The sequence below is a fragment of the Myotis myotis genome, unplaced genomic scaffold (genome assembly GCF_014108235.1).
Source record: "Myotis myotis isolate mMyoMyo1 unplaced genomic scaffold, mMyoMyo1.p scaffold_m19_p_4, whole genome shotgun sequence".
In the NCBI taxonomy this organism is placed as follows: Eukaryota; Metazoa; Chordata; class Mammalia; order Chiroptera; family Vespertilionidae; genus Myotis; species Myotis myotis.
This window is the reverse complement of record NW_023416346.1, coordinates 2,443,332-2,460,436: the sequence shown is the minus strand read 5'-3', so window position 1 is coordinate 2,460,436 and position 17,105 is coordinate 2,443,332. Positions and strand designations below refer to the sequence as shown.

The 17,105-nt window shown below is 45.8% G+C and overlaps 2 protein-coding genes across 18 annotated transcripts in view; one reads left to right on the top strand and one right to left on the bottom strand.

Moving 5' to 3' along the window:
- Nucleotides 1-17,105, top strand: part of CASK (calcium/calmodulin dependent serine protein kinase) — a 285,193-nt gene that overhangs the window by 164,902 nt on the left and 103,186 nt on the right. The window lies entirely within an intron of this gene.
- Nucleotides 8,376-15,470, bottom strand: GPR34 (G protein-coupled receptor 34). Of its 5 annotated transcripts, none has more exons than XM_036304048.1 (3): nucleotides 15,356-15,470; nucleotides 14,238-14,336; nucleotides 8,376-10,456 (listed from the first exon to the last, which is right to left on the bottom strand). In XM_036304048.1, the coding sequence occupies exon 3, from the start codon at nucleotides 10,297-10,299 to the stop codon at nucleotides 9,181-9,183; it is 1,119 nt and encodes a 372-aa protein (XP_036159941.1). In that variant the 5' UTR covers nucleotides 10,300-10,456; nucleotides 14,238-14,336; nucleotides 15,356-15,470; the 3' UTR covers nucleotides 8,376-9,180. The 5 variants fall into 5 exon arrangements, with proteins under 5 accessions (XP_036159941.1, XP_036159937.1, XP_036159939.1 ...); XM_036304044.1 differs by having other exon boundaries at nucleotides 8,376-10,402; XM_036304046.1 differs by lacking the exon at nucleotides 15,356-15,470 and adding an exon at nucleotides 15,166-15,341.

Below are 17,105 nucleotides of genomic sequence, written 5' to 3'. Positions count from 1 at the left end.
TCCCTTGCAGCCAGCTGGGAGCTGTTTTTAATATAGAGGAAACAGCGTTTTTCTTCTGAGCACAAAGTGCCTTCTCTACAGATATGAAGCATTTCTGCTTCTGAGCGATCGGAACACACCGCAGTGGGCATTAAATTCTGAGAAAGGCAATTATTTATAAGAGAAGGTAGGGAACCAGAGACCAAAGCGAACTGGGGAAGAAGACGAGGTGCTGCTGAGTCCAGGGAAGGGGCACAGTGGAGGCACGCCTTGTAGAAGGACGACGCCCATGCCAGCATCGCCAGCAGTGACGGCCATTCCGACCTGAGCTCATGCTATTGAGCCAGGTCTGCGGGGAACGTGTCTTGTCCCCCCTTCCAGATGCAACGTCTGATGACACAAAGCAAAGCCGGGGCTCAGAAAGACAGCAGAGAGACCTGAATACCGAACCTAAATATCACAAAGCTCCCAGAATCCATCAGCTCATTTCAGACATAGTTTAAACAACCTCTCTAGCAACGTGCCTACTGTGTGCTGAGGAAGGGACATGGGACAAATGTGCTATAAAAGAAGATTCGGGAAACCTGCTTGGGGACCCTTGGCCATTCACAAAGCACCTCCTTTCCCCCCCGGTGCACACCCTTGAGTCACCTTGAGGACGCTCATGCCTTGGCACATGGTCACAGGTGGCCTTTGGTTGCCACTCACCGTTAAGGCATTGAATGTTCTGCAAGACACAAACCTTCTATGAAAGGGAGCTGAAGAGCATCTCTTCCAAACTGTATCAGTTGCTCGAAATGCTTTGCTACCTTCTCAGCCTGCCGGGGACCCAGGCTGTACTGAAGCAGTTCTATGAGCAGATAACTCAGTGGCTCTCTACTTCGTGTGAGACATGTGCAGCGCTCATCCACAACGGGTCCTTTTCCTGCTTTCTCTCCGAGGCCACACACACACATTTTGGCTCCCACACCTTCCCTTTGGTCTCTGCTTCAAGGCTGAACAATCCCCTTCTTTCAGCTGTCCTTCACCTGTCATCCTGCAAGGCGCCCTCATTCCCCTCGTCCACTTGCTCAAAGTGCCAGACTGCGGTTCTGGCCAGCACAAGGGAGAATGGGTCTGTTCCCAGTCCTGCCCCAGACAAGGCCATTGTTCACAGGAGCTAATGTTAAATTACCCTTTATGACTTACTTCCGCCACCTCCTCTGATCCAGGTCACCTTCCGTTGTGCATCTTCCTAGTTCTGAAGTTTACCTGCATTTTATATAGTTGATGTATTTCCCCTGCCTTTCCCTTGGCATTTGAGTATTTGGATAACTGACATTCACAATTTTCTACTGGCCAGGCACATTTACTCACTCATTTAGTCCTCATAACAACGATCTAAGTTACATACAACTATGATTCTGCTTTTCTTGGTAGAGGAAAGAAAGCTTGTCCAAGGTTCATAGTAAGTGGTGGAGCCAGAGATTGAACTCCAGCAGTCTGGCTGCAACAGCCACCCTTTTAACCTGTTATGCTGCCTTTCAGTTCATTATCTAATAGCTAGAGGCCCAGTACACGAATTCATGCACCAGTGGGGTCCCTCGGCCTTGCTTGCAGGATGGGGCCAAAACCGCTCTCTGATATCCCCTGAGGGCACAGGCCAGGCTGAGGGACCCCACCGGTGCACAATTGGGGCCAGGGAGAGACGCAGGAGGTTGGCCAGCCAGGGAGGGACCATGGAAGGGCTCCAGGGCATGTCCAGCCAGCCTCACCCAGTCCCAATTGGCCAGACCCCAGCAGCAAGCTAACCTACCAGTCAGAGCGTCTGCCCCCTGGTGGTCAGTGCATGTCATAGCAAGCAGTTGTGCAGCCTTAGCATATCATTAGCATATTACTCTTTGATTAGTTGAACAGCCAACCTTTCCACCGGACATTTAGCATATTAGGCTTTTATTATCTAGGATGTGGATGTGTAATGTCACTGGTCCAGGAAGACCTATTAGATCCAGCCCCACCATCACCCTCGCTGTGGCCTTACCACCAGGATAACGCTCCTGGTCCGTTGCTCAAGACGCTTCCTCCGGACTGTGTTTGAGTGGCCAATACCAACATCGTCCTAATCCCCCTGCCTGTTTCCTCCTAATTTTCCCTCACTGACCCCCTAGTGAATGGCCAGTTCTTTCTTTAAATTTATTCATACATTGAGCCGGTCAACTCCTGGTCTAGGAGATTTTCTGTGCTTTAAAAGCATTTGCATGTCTGTACTCTGATGTTTGAATGTTATAGTTTAACTCGCAGGAAACATTTGTATTTCGGAGTTCTTAGGGAACACCTCATTTGGACTCCTTTGTACTATTTATGACTGAAATGCCAAATTGTCTTACTGAATCGGTAATTTCATCTGCAGTTCTCTAGCGTGGTCCTTGAGGGGTGTCTTTCAAAGGACCAGGGCTTATCTGGATTTATTCATCAGAAAACGTCTTACTTTGCCTGAAAATGTCTGGCAAAAGGCACCATGAGCAAAGTGAAGGGCACGTCCCGTTCTGGTGGAAGTCATTTGCCACCCACACGAACAGCAAAGATTCGCTTGCAGAATGTATGGAGAGCTGCTTCAGCAATTTGAAAGAAAGAAAGAAAAGAAAAGAAAAGAAAAGAAAAGAAAGAAAGAAAGAAAGAAAGAAAGAAAGAAAGAAAGAAAGAAAGAAAGAAAGAAAAGAAAGAAAAGAAAGAAAAGAATGAAAGATGAGTGACTCATCGAGGGAAGAGGGGGAGAAGTACAGATATGAACAGGTACGTTTACCCAAGGACAAATGTAAATGGACAAAAAACATGAGATGATGCTCCATTCCCCTTGTCTTTAGGGAAATACAGGTTAAAACCGCAGGGAGAGGCCATCTCACACCCACCAGGATGGCAAAAGTTAGTAAACCTGAGAAAACCAAGTATCGCTGAGGATGTGGGTAAACAGGAACTCATATCTTCCTAGCGGTGGGATACCTACATAAACTGATAAAATCATCTTGGAGAGCAATTTGTCACAACTAAGAGAAACTGAGGATGCGCACAGCCATCCAAGCAAGCATCGCCGCTGCTAGGTGTCAGCCAGAGAGAAAGCGCGCGCGCGGGACGTACAAGAGTCTTCACTTGAGCATGGCTTCTGATAGTAAAGAGGTGGAAACCACCTAAGAACCCGTTGTTGGGGGGATGGAGCCTGGAGGTGGTGTTTTTCTGCCCAACAAAACACTTCCCGTAAAAGAACCACTTCCCACCAGTGAACATGAATGAGATTTATATGTGCCAAGCGAAACATAATGTGAGACACGTTGACAAAAGAATGTAACAGGAAGATATTATTTGTGTGCATTTTAAAAAGAAAAACTGAAGTGTATTGTTATGTATACATATGTTATAAAAGTATAAAGTTACATATCAGAATGGTATACACGAACTTCAGAAGGGAGGCTTGGACCCTAGCTGGTGTGGCTCAGTGGATAGAGCATCGGCCTGCCGACTGAAGGGTCCCAAGTTCAATTCCAGTCAAGGGCACAGGCCTGGGTTGCGGGCTCAATCCTCAGTAGGGGCGTGTAGGAGGCAGCCGATCCATGATTCTCTCTCATCTTTGATGTTTCTCTCTCCCTCTCCCTTCCTCTCTGAAATCAACAAAAAATATTTTTTTAAAAGAAGAGAGGCTTGGGGTGAGCTTTAGTGTCTCTAAACTTTTTGGATTGTGTGGGTGCAAGGAAACAGTTTAAGCAACGAGACCAGAACATTAGCAACTGTGCAGGTGGGATGAGGAGTGCTTAGCTGCCTGGGAAGTTCTGTTTTCTCCTTTGGTGTATTTGAAATGTTTCAGAAAAAAGGTGATATGCGGAATTACCACATCACAGTCTGACTGTAACAGCTTACTTTTGCTCCTGAAATAACTTGCATGGCTTTACTAATGCACAGAGATTCTATGCGTCATCAACGCCCGTTTCCAAACCATACTTAGCAACCTTTCCTAAAGCTCATCTCCTGCAGGTTCTTTCTGCATTTCCGGGGCCAGAAGCAAAATGAATGAGGGTGGGATGCCCCGGTGGATTTTGCTCTTCTGTTCAACGTGTAGCCTTTGCGCCTTCAGAGTACAAATGTTGAGAGCTGCAAAACCAGTCTTGAAGATTTCAGTTGACATTACATAATCTTGATGCATTGTAAGCAGAACCTTTTGCCACAAATACATATTAATGCCAATTAATGTTTAAAAAGAAACATCGCAGCCCAGCCAGTGTGGCTTAGTGGTTGATCATCAACCTATGAACCAGGAGGTCAGCGTGCAATTCTGGTCAAGGGCACAGGCCCGGGTTGTGGGTTCCATCCCCAGTTGGGGGCATGCAGGAGGCAGCCGATCTGTGATTCTCTCTCATCACTGATGTTTCTCTCTCTCTCTCTCTCCCTCTCCCTTCCTCTCTGAAATCAATAAAAATATATTTTTAAATAAAATAAAAAGCGACATCTCGGTCATTACCATTGTGTTAGGGCAGGATGAAGTGAAAATGAAAAGCATTGTCTCAGAAGACACGATGTCCAGGGAATAGAAATTTATCAACTCACATCCCCTCGTGGGAAATGCCATTGCTATGCACACCCCCATCCAGGGATGATTCAGTGATCATAGTGCATTTCAAGCACCTTGCACAGCAAAGGGCCCATAAATAACTATCCTTTGCTTCCCCTGTCCTCGCATGTGAACTTGAAGAGGGGAAATAAGAAGCAAAATAGACGTTTAGGATGAACCCAGCAGCACTTACTTCCCTTCTGATTCTGGGTCAGCTGTTCCCAGCACCCAGCCAGCCCTCCTCCTCCATCCGAAGCCAGTCTGCGCCCGGGCGCTGGGGCGGCCCTCGCGGCCCGTGTCCTCACCTGAGCGTGCAGCTGTGACTGCAGACACCGCAGCCGCCGTGAGACTGTGTCTGCCTCATCGGACCTGGCAGAGTTCAGATTACATTCTGAGCTTCCAGTGCTTTTTATCAAAAATATGGGTTCACGGTGTGTATTGGCGCCGGGCACAAAAGGCTCTCCATCAGTGTCAGATGAATTTTTCCCCACTTTGTGCTTTTGCTTTTATTTTTATGGTTTTTAACCCCCCCCCAAAAAAAATCTACTTTTTAGTCAGATCTATGCATTTTTTTCCTATGGTTCTTTCTATTGTCTTATCAATAGAAAGTTCTTTCCCATCCACAAATGAGTTAGTCACATACTAATGAGTTAGTCACTTACATATTTTTAAATCTATTAATATTTTCGTCATTTACATGTAACTCTTTAATCCACTTACTGTGTGTGTGTGTGTGTGTGTGTGTGTGTGTAACTAGGTGAGGCTATGACGGCTTTTTATTTTAAACTAGAGGCCTGGTGCACGAAATTCGTGCACTGGGGGCGTGTCCCTCAGCCTGGCCTGCACCCTCTCACTGTCCGGGAGCCCTCAGGGGATGTCCGACTGCCACGGAGGCAGGAGAGGCTCCCGCCACCGCCGCTGCGCTCATCAGCCATGAGCCCAACTTCTGGCTGAGTGGTGCTCCCCCTATGGGAGCACACTGACCACCAGGGAACAGCTCCTGCATTGAGCATCTGCCCCCTGGTGGTCAGTGCGTGTCATAGTGACCCGTCATTCTACCATTCGGTCAATTTGCATATTAGCCTTTTGTTATATAGGATAAGGGCAGCACTGTTTATTAATCCATCCTTCCCTTTCCTGGTGATTTTTGTGGTGTCTCCTTTCCTCCCAGTGATTCTCTGAGGGAGGAAAGTGTGTCAGAGTCACTCAGGAACCTTTTTTTCAAATTCACTTAACCCCACTTTGCAAGATTCCCGCACAGTGCGACTAACAGACTTTTAGCTTCCCTCTGAGTTGTTCTTGCTCCAACCCTTTTGAGAGCATCAGTTGGTCAAATAGTCTTCTCGTGTCTCATTGAAGGTCCGCTTGGAGACGTGTATTGTTTCATGAAAAGTTTCTCTTTGCGTCTGTTCCACAGTGTTCTCCTTATTAAAGGGGAAGGATGTATTTTAATATCTGGGAAAATAGATTTCCATTTGTATTTCAAAAGGTTAAAAAATAATTTGCCCATGAACATGTTTCTGCAAAATCCAGGTTGCCTGTTGGGAGAACTCGGTTTCATGCTGTTTTTCTCTTATGGATAACTTTCTGTAGGGCATTGCTTCAAATAGTTGTAATCATATTAGTTCTACTTTTACATCAGCAGGATTGAAAACTTCATTTCCAGAGATGTTGAAAATAAGACCTTTTGTACTAGAATAGAATTTTCTTTTTCTAGGGACCTGATCTTAGCAAGTCAACCACCATCAAACCAGCTCTGCCCACAATTCTGTCTCAAAATGCACAGCAGCACTCAGCATTTCTGTCTTGCTCCAGCAGCCAGGCAGTTAAGTCTGCCTTGTTTGGTTTTGCATATGAGATGTTATTTAGAAACTTTGTCTGGAGATCTTTTGTAAGGTGAGGGTACAGCACTTCTGAATTTCCTTTTTCTATATGCTTCTAGAGCTAAACCTTGGGTCGGGGGAGGTAGGGACAGTGTCTCCTGCTTGTATACACTAGTGGTGAAGTACGAAATAAAAAATTATATCTAATAAATAGCCTTAAATTTGGTAAGTGGCATGGATTTTTTTTCTTTCTTTTCTAAAAATTTAGAAACATTCTCAGGATTCAGGTTATTAGTGAAACTTATACTGGTAAACAAGATTTGAAATGAGCTTATAGTTGATTTTTATGAAAATTTATCGTCCTACAAATGTAGCAAGAATTAACTCTAGTTTTTAATTTTTTTAAGAATGCCATTTACAGGGCTTTACAGAGATCATCTCACTTAGTCAAATCTGGAGACAGCTTCTAGAACTATGAGTGTATTTGTTTTAATATTTCATAAAACTAGCGGTAATAATAGACATTATAATTTAACCATTCAAACTATATGTTTACAATATTCATGTAAGCATATAAAATCTTTACCACTAATATAAAAAATAATAATTTTGAGAACATGAGGGAAAAGCAGTATTTAAAATCATATAAACAGAAATGCTAAATTTCAGTTTAGGTTGGTATTTGTTAACATTGTCAAAGCAAGGGAATTAATAGAAATGTTACTTTTTTCTGAGCATCTAATTTTTCTATAAATTTTTATTCTCAAATATTTTTGTTTTGTAAATGCCATTCTGTATTGGCCTATTCTTTTTTTTTAATTGTCTAAAGTTTTACATATGTCTCCTTTTTCCTCAATTGAACCCCACCCCCCACCATTCCCACCCCGGCCAAGCCCCACCGCCCCAGTGTCTGTGTCCATTGGTTATGCTAATATGCATGCATACAAGTCCTTTGGTTGCTCTCTAACCCCCACCCCCATTTGTCTCTGGATCTATTCTTGTTCATCAGTTTACGTTGATCATTATATCCCACATATGAGTGAGATCATGTGGTATTTATCTTTCTCTGACTGGCTTATTTCACTTAGCATAATGCTCTCCAGGTCCATCTATGCTATTGCAAATGGTAAAAGTTCCTTCTTTTTTGTAGCAGCGTAGTATTCTTGAACATCCAGGAAAATTTCAGAATTTGCTCCTTTTAATTCTGATCTACAGAGTTCTTTATTATTATGAACTATTTCAAACACTTAGAAATATACCAAAAATAATATAAAATACTCATATACTACCACACAGGTTTAACAGACATTAACACGTTGCCATGTGTGCTTTAAATCTCTCCAAATATAACCATTAACTCGCAGTTAGTGTACATTACCATGTCTGTTTTTTATTTTTATTGTGTATTTATAGATTCATAAAAATATTTTTTTAAAGCCTGGCCAGTGTGGCTCAGTGGTTGAGCGTCAACCTATGAGCCAGGAGGTCACGGTTCGATTCCCGGTGTGGGGCGTGCAGGAGGCAGCCGATCCATGATTCTCTCTCATCATGGATGTTTCTCTCTTTCCCGCTCCCTTCCTCTATGAAATCAATAAGAATATATTTTTTAAAAAAGAATATGGTACCGTTTCATGTGTTTGTATTTTACATACCTGCTTTCATATGTTCCATACCCTTTTGCGGTTTGTTTTTCATTCAATGTTGCTTTTGTGAATTGTGCTGATGCAGTCCTCGGCTGGCGCACACTCACTCAGCTTGCTTCCAATCGGTTAGTTCCCTGAGCGGCATTACGTATGTTTTATCACATGTGTGTTTGAGGTTCCGGCGGATGTACAGGGTGAGCACATCTTCCATTTTATTCTATGAAAGTGTGGTTCCAGGTGGCTAAGTTTCAAGCCCTGTTGTTAGGCGATTGCATTCTTAGCTCAGCTGTTGTTTGATTTTACTAGTATTGCGTGATATTTAAATTCTTTCCATTTGATATAGGCAGCGAGAGATACTGGGGGATTCCATGTTTTATTAGAAGTTTATCATCAATTCATCTCTTATAGAGGTTTAAGCATCAATTAATACAGAGGCAAATTACAAGCTTTTAAAGTGACAATCAACATGTATTTTCTGACATTTTAAATCAGTCTTCAAATCATTTAACTTACTTTTAAACACACTTTAAATTAGTACTAGGTGCTTAATTTTGAGTAACTACTTTAGTGACTTGAGAAACTATGGCATTTCCTTTAATCGTCCTGTTGTTGAAGCCATACATGTCACTTAACTTTATAATCTTTGTTAAGAGTGTTAGTTAGCTTATACCTGGCCGGTTGCTCAGTGGTTAGAGTTTCGGCCCACAGACCAAAGGGTCACAGGTTAGATTCAGGTTAAGGGCATGCACCTCAGTCGCAAGTTCAATCCCAGACGCATGAGGGAAGCAACCAATAGATGTTTCTCTCTCTCTCTCTCTCTCTCTCTCTCTCTCTCTCTCTCCATTCTACTCTCTCTAAAAAGTCAGTGGGAGAGGGGATATCCTCAGGTGAGGATTTTTTGAAAATGAAAGAAAATTTAAACCTTTTGAAGAGTGTTAGCTGACCAATATATTTTGAACAGATTTACACACAGACTTAAAATCTAGTGATAAGTGTAAGCTTTTCCTTGAAATATTTTACAATTAAAGCAAATGAAACATCGCCCATGAGAAAAGAGCTCTGGGGAGGTTCGGGCCTCGGAAATGCTAGCGTTTCATCCTGGACAACGCTTCATTCTTCAAGGAATGAAGAGGCTTTGGAACGTGTCCCCAAAAATGCTTTAGAAGCCGGTCTGAATCTTCGCCGCGGCGGACGTCTCATGGAGGGAGTACCCTGGCTTGAACTCCGACGTGCTTTCACTCCTGCTCGAATCCCCTTGGAACCTTCTAGAAAGAAGCTGGCACATTATTTTGCGGATGTTACTGGACATCAGGAAGTACATGACGGGGTCCAGGCAGCTGTTGAAAGATGAGAAGACCAGCATGATCTCGTTGGTCTTGTGCACGATCTCCTTCCAGTAACACGAGGACACGTTGAGCTGCACGGAAACGTACACAAAGCGGAAGGCGTGAAAGGGCACGAAACAGACGGTGAAAATGATCAGCACGATGAAGGAATTCCGGGCTGTCGTGGCGTATTTGCCCGAATTGGGAAACTTGGACCGCCTCTTCGAAATCTTCAGTAGGTTCTTGCCGATCTTCAGATAGGACAGGATGATCAGGAGGAAGACCAGCCAGAACATGACTACCAGCACCAAATTAAAAATGGCTTCGCCTTTCTCCTTCCGCTTATCCCTGTAATGGAAACACATGGTGGAATGGTGGCCTCCGCTCCTCAGGGTTAAAATAATCATAGTGAGGAATCCAGCCAGAGCGACGGCCCAGACTACACAGCAAACGTAAATGCTCTGCCTGGTCGTGACGGCCTTGCGCTGCTGTACGGACCGGTTGATCTTGACGTAGCGATCCAGGCTGATGAAGCCCAGCAGGATGATGCTGATGTACATGTTCATGTAGAAGAGCGTGCCCACCACCTTGCAGAGAATCACGCCGAGCGCCCACCGGTTGTGGTTCAGGTGGTACAGGATGCGGAAGGGGAGGCAGAAGATGAGCAGGAGGTCCGCCACGGCCACGTTCAGGAGGTAGATCTGAATGGAATTCCTTTTGCGGTGGACCCCCAGGAACACATAGAGGGCGATGATGTTCCCCACCAGCCCCACGAGGAAAATGACCGAGTAGAAGGCGGCAAGCACTTGCGAGAGCAGGTGCTCATCCATGGGGCAGTCGGTGGAATTCGGGGCCCCCGAGAAGTTGCGTGGCGACGGGGCGCTGTGGTTGGTCAGGAAGCAGGCTCCCTGGGGAGAGGACGGCCAGCTGCTGGCCGAAGTGGCCGGCGTCATGGTCACGGGGTGATGTCGCGTCGTCTTCTGGGGGGATCAAAAGGTGGAGGTCCCGAAGGACATGGTCCTCGCAGGTGGCTTCCGTAAGGGCTTCAGATTCTTCCTACAACAGAAGGTCAAGCATTGATTCATTTGCTGTTTGAAGACGTTGCTTTAACTGCAAGCATAAATAATAAGTGACTTCTTTAGACACGGCAAAATTTACTTTTCTCCTACTTTAGAGCCTTAGACCATTTGAGTATGTATTCTATGTATGGAGCAGCATTATGGTGTCAAAAACAAGCAGCAAAGATATAGTAGAATCACAACACTAACCTAGGAACCAGGAGGTCAGGGTTCCATTCCCGGTCAGGGCACAGGCCCAGGTTGTGGGCTTGATCCCCAGTAGGGGGCGTGCAGGAGGCAGCCCATCCATGATTCTCTCTCATCATTGATGTTTCTCTCTTTCTCTCTCCCTCTCCCTTCCTCTCTGAAATGAATAAAATATTTTTTTAAAAGAAAGAAAGAGTGCCAGGGGGGGTAACCAGCCAGGTGACTGCCTTGGTAGAGCATCATTTGCACTTCTTTAAAAAAAAAAAAAAAAAAAGACACGTGGATTTGAAATGACAGCAATTTCCTGCTTTGGCATCTTCTACAAAGAACAATATTTGGGAGAACTCAGCCTCTCTTAACTCAAGCTCCGATCTGCTCAAGAAGAAACCATTTTGCTGGAGGGTGGAGGGTACACTTATCTTCCGTGGAAGGGGAACTGGCGAAGAGGAAGCTGTGCCGGCCTCGGTTAGGGTCTTTCCGGAGTTCAGGGCAGTGGAGGGAGGGAGGCAAATTTCATCAAGTGGACAGAAGCTCCCAGCGTGCTTTTGTGTTAGGAAATTCTAGAAGGAAAGGGCCATCGAGGAAGGCGGGCAGGCTGCCAAGTGTGCAGCTGATGGTGCCGTCTAGCCAGGAGGGGGGGGTGCCGACAGAGGGAGCTGCAGTGACTTTTATTTTATTTTATTTTTTTAAAATATATTTTATTGATTTTTTTACAGAGAGGAAGGGAGAGGGATAGAGAGTTAGGAACATCGATGAGAGAGAAACATCGATCAGCTGCCTCCTGCACACCCCCTACTGGGGATGTGCCCGCAACCAAGGTACATGCCCTTGGCCGGAATCGAACCTGGGACCCTTCAGTCCACAGGCCGACGCTCTATCCACAGAGCCAAGCCGGCCAGGGCTGCAGTGACTTTTAAAACAATCATTTTTTCCTCCTCCCAGGCTACGTTACACTCCACACAGCAACGGACCAAGCCTGCTTTGTTTGCCGCCATGTACCAAGTGCTTCGTACAATAAAGACTGTTGAATGAAAGAGGGGATTTTGGATATTAAAGTCAACCGTTCCAGTATAGGAAGGGCTCTAGCTGACTTAACAGAAACACAGCTGCACAATTACAATCGGCTCCAGTTGCCATAACAGCAGTGAGATGTGGCAGCAACAAACACGCACCCCTTGAGCTGAATTCCTACGTCTGGGGGGGTCTTTTTTTATTATTATTTTGTTAACCCTCACCCAGGGATATTTTTCCATTCATTTTTAGAGAGAGTGGAAAGGAAGGGGAGAGACAGAGAGAAACAGCAGAGAGAGACACATCGATCGGTTGCCTCCCACAGGGGCTCCAACCAGAGCCTGCAACCGAGGCACGTGCCCTCACCTGGAACCCAACCCAGGACCCTTCAGTCCACCGGCCAACGCTCTATCCACTGAGCCACACCGGCCAGGGCGATCGGGTGGTGTCTTAAGTGCAGATGGTTACTGCTCATCTGGTCCTGTCTCGAGCTGGTAGGTTTCCACCCACAAGGCAGACTGGCACCTGCAGCAGTTCACCCCAGAAAGGGCCCAGCGATGGGAGAGGAGCCCAGTCATGTCAGAGCGAGTTGAAGGCCACAGGCGCCTGTCCCCGGGGATGTGAGCGCGGGACCAGACCACCCTGGCTCCCCCCGCAGACCTGATCTAATTGGTCTGGAATGGGCTCCGGGCCCTGGTTTCCTTTAAAAGCTCCTCGGGGGATCCTAAGGCGCATGCAGAATTGAGCCCTGGGGCTAGATAGCTGAGCCGCTACCTAATATTTATTTAGCATCTGCTATGTTCCAGGCAGCGCGTTCCATGCGGTCAGGATATTTCATTTACGTAATCCTTAGGGAAGCCATGCAAGGTAGGTTTTACAAAAGAGGTCATGAAAGGTCAAGAGGTTATGATCCTCACCCTGGACCACACACATGTGAAGTGGCAGCGCCCAAGCTGGGACTCAGATGCCCATGATCCTTTGCACCAAGCCTCTCTCCTCCTAAGTACGTATGGTCAGCATTTTTGTTGTTAAACCTCACCCAACGATATTTCTCCATTGGTTTTTAGAGGGGGGAGGGAGGGAGGGAGAGAGAAAGGAGAGAGAGAGAGAGAGAGAGAAAGAGAGAGAGACATTGTTGTGTTCCAGCATGCATTCTGACTGGAGCCAGGGATTGAGCCCACAACCCCAGGCATGTACCCTTGCCCGGAATCAAACCTGGGACCCTTCAGTCCGCAGACCGACACTCTATCCACTGAGCCAAGCCGGCCAGGGCCAGCATTTTCCTTGTCAATGATGAGTTCAGTCAGCAGTATTTTGACATGATTCCTTTCACATTATCCGCAGTTCTAAGAAGAGATTATGCCATATAGCTTTACTTCTCTAGAAAAGGTATTCATCTTCCTATTTGCTATGTCCATTACAGCCGGTAATAAGTACAGAGTTCACAGAATCACAAATCATTCGTCAGAATGCTCGGCACTTGCCCCAGAACATATCTTTGCCAACTTATTTCTAGGCCTGAGAGCCTTAAGATGTTTCTAGAAAGCTGCTAGCACACAACACAGATCCCGAAACCATTTGCCTCAGCTCTAACCTGCAAATAAAATAAATGATAGTTGGACAAGACCCCCAATAAACGCTCTTTGACCAGAATCGAACCTGGGGCCCTTCAGTCCGCAGGCTGACGCTCTATCCAAGGAGCCAAACCGGTTAGGGCTGAATCCTCACCCGAGGAAATTTTTCCATTGATTTTAGAGAGGGAGGGAGAGGGAGAGGGAGAGAGACACATCGATTGGTTGCCTTCTGCACGCACCCCGACCAGGGCTGGGGAACCTGCAACCGAGGTGCATAAACCTCTGATTAGCTTTATTTCCAAGCTTAAATAAAATAAAGCAAAGCAGCCGAAACCGGTTTGGCTCAGTGGATAGAGCGTCGGCCTGCGGACTGAAAGGTCCCAGGTTCGATTCCGGTCAAGGGCATGTACCTGGGTTGTGGGCACATCCCCAGTAGGAGGTGTGCAGGAGGCAGCTGATCGATGATTCTCTCTCATCGATGTTTCTGACTCTCTATCCCTCTCCCTTCCTCTCTGTAAAAAATCAATAAAATATATTTAAAAAAAAAATAAAGCCAAGCAATGCGTCCGTTTAACTAGTAATAGTAGCCATCACTTAGAAGCGTATAGTAGGCGGCTAGTGTCCAGTCATTTATTTACAAAGTAACTGACTAAATACTGTTTGAAATTCAGTGGCTGTTTTTCGCCTCCTTTCCAATGTCAGTCGAGTTACATCCGCTGAGTAACCACACTCTGTGTTCTTAAGGCCACTGTTGCTGTTTGGCGAAGCGTGTGTTTGATTGGTTGAGAATGGCCAGTGAAGGCGGGAAATAACCCCTGTGCTCGCCCAGCGGCCTGATGCTTCGGGGGCTCCCATGCCGTATTGCAGGGGGCGCAGTGGTTTTCTGCCCATCGCCACCGGCCTTTGCCAGTTCCTGTAGGAGCTGGTTCCTGTAGGCGCTTCATGAACCCAGCACATGCCCCTGTGGCCTTGAGCGAGCAAGTTTTGAAATGCAGTTTGGGTGACGGCGAGAACGGCGCATGGCTGTGTTACGGGACATACCTGTTTGGTGGCAGCAGCGACCTAGCACCGCTTGAGGCCTGGCTGCATCGTGAGGGAGACTGAGTCATTCAGGCCATGCTTCAGAAGCTGCATTCATTGCTGCGTGCAGAACGGAAATGGAAAGCATGTTACTCTGGAAATAATCCCATTGGTAGCCCGGGCCAGTGTGGCACAGTGGCTAGAGCATCAGCCCAAGGGCTGAAGGGTCCCAGGTTCGATTCCGGTCATGTACCTCAGTGGCAGGTTCCCCAGCCCTACCTAGGCGGGGTGTGTGCAGGAGGCAACCAATCAATATGTCTCTCTCAGATCGATGTTTCTCTCTCCCTCTCCCTCTCCCTGCCTCTCTAAAATCAATGGAAAAATATCCTCGGTGAGGATTTAGCCCTGACCGGTTTGACTCAGTGGATAGAGCGTCAGCCTGCGGACTGAAGGGTCCCAGGTTCGATTCCAGTCAAGGGCATGTACCTTGGTTGCGGGCACATCCCCAGTAGGGAGTGTGCAGGAGGCAGCTGATCGATGTTTCTCTCTCACCGATGTTTCTAACTCTCTATCCCTCTTCATCTCCCTTCCTCTCTGTAAAAAATCAATAAAATATATATATTTTTAAAATATCCTCAGGTGAGGATTTTTAAAAAATACTGTTAGTAGCATATTAGGTTTTGTTATAAACTTAACTATGTCTAAAAAACCATTTTTTCAACTTTAGCTGAATTAACTAAAGAGCATTTTGCTTTTGCTTTTCTCTAATAGTCCCCTTATTTACTTCTGAAGCCCAAAAGTTAAACTGCAATACATCTGGTCATTACCATAAAATAGTAACAGCACAGTAAAGAAAATGCTATCATCGAGACTAGGCAGACAGCAGAACTTAATAAAGGTAGTAAGTGAAAGATCATGCATAATTGGAAATCATAAAAAATCACAATACATTGGAAATAAACCCGCTGCGGAGACAAATAACTCTTAGTTGGGTCCAGTGCCCCGGCTCCTCACTCAGACCAGTCACATCAAGGCGGAGACATCATTCTGAAAGCAGGCCTCCCTTGTCGTATTCAGATCTCTCCGCTTTTAACTAGAAGAAAGGATCCTCTGAGTAGTAGAAATCAAGGGATACTCACAGCTCAGGCTCCGGAGTGGAAGGCACTGAGCCCGCACTTCCCTAGACAGTCAGTGTGTCAGCTGGCCTCCTGCATCCGGTGGGGCCGTGGGTTAGGGCTTTCTGCTTTTTTTTTTTTTTTTTCTGTCTTCGTGTGGTAATCGGCTTTTGTCTTTTTCTTTTTCTTTCTTTTTTCAGTATGACAACCCCCCGCCGCTCTGTAACAGCCCCACCTTTCATCTCAGCGAACACTGAACTTGGGGGAATTATGTCTGTCTTTTAGATGAGGTTTTCCCTCACCCCTCAAAATAAAGAAGCTGTACAAGTTCTCATTAGAAATGGGCTTTTTCTCTTTCAGACTTTTTCCCTTTAAAACGTTTTATTACTTATAAAGCATGATAGTGGAGATAAAGATAGATAAGTAAAACCATAAACTCACACATCACAAAAGAACACCTGTGGTGTCATACTATATGGAATGCGACAAATATAACACTTTATTCGTGTTACATCTTATCACCCAATTTTTAGAAGTTCATTTTCTGTCGATGCATTTTACATCCTGAAATGTACAATTTTAGCAAAGTCATATTTAATGAGTATAATTAAATGCTAGTCACTATGGCTAATTCAAGATTTCAAGTTTTTACATTTTTAAGAAGGCTCTATCTCATGATACAACTGTTATTGGAGCTCATTAGAGCATGCGTACGCTGTGACAATGTTGAGATGAATTTCTGATAATTCTTAGACATGTAAATGGTAGTTTACAAGAGCTGCTGGTTCTTGAGGAACAATTTTTTTCTTTTCCTTTTTTTTAAGGTCCATAATGTGGCCTTTATTTTGTAGCTAACCAGAAGGCCAGGAAGGGTGGTATCATTATTTCCTCACGTTTCAGAAGGTTTGTTGACGACCTACTGTGAAAAGCTAGAGTAGAAGTTGATTTAGAGTTACCTGTGCAGCTGTATCTTATATGGACTTTTGAAACACAAGCATTGAGCCCTAGCTGGTTTGGCTCAGTGGCTAGAGCATTGGCCTGCGGATCGAAGGGTCCCGGGTTTGATTCCAGTCAAGGGCACATGATGATAGATAGTCATTGATCGGCTGCCTCCCGCAGCACCTCCTCCCCTCCCCGCCACTAGGGATCAAGGCTGCAACCCGGGCGTATGTACTAACCTGGAATTGAACCATGGCCTCCTGGTTCATAGATCAACGCTCAACCACTGAGTCACAACAGCTGGGCCCTTACCTCATTCTTGTAAACCCACTTCCCCTCACCCTTCCTTTTCCTCCTTTTTTGGCATCTTAGGTTTCTATTTATATAAAGATAAACGTGAACACGAAGAAATAAATGGAGATGCTTATTTGGTGCCCTCTCTGAACTGATACCACGGTCCTCTATCTGAATCCCAACCCCGGTTCAGTTCAGCTCCCCGCCTCCTCGAGGCCTAAACGCTGCCAGGCAGGAGGAGGGCTGCGGGGTACAAACACACTTCACACTGATTGGTCTCACTTCCGATGCATGACCACAGACCTCAGGTGAATCCACTGCTGCCAGTCTTGCTGTCTTCCCCGAGCCCGGTGCTGCTCAAAGTATGGCTCCCAGACCAGTAGCATTAACGTCACTCATCTCAGACCTGAGGAATCAGGACGTGCGGGGGGTGGAGGCCAGCAAGGCTGGGGGATGCTGATGGTACCATTTGAGAGCGACCGCCTTAGTCACCTCGCGCTCCTGTCCTTTGCAAATCCTTTGCACACCTCCGCTGTCTGCA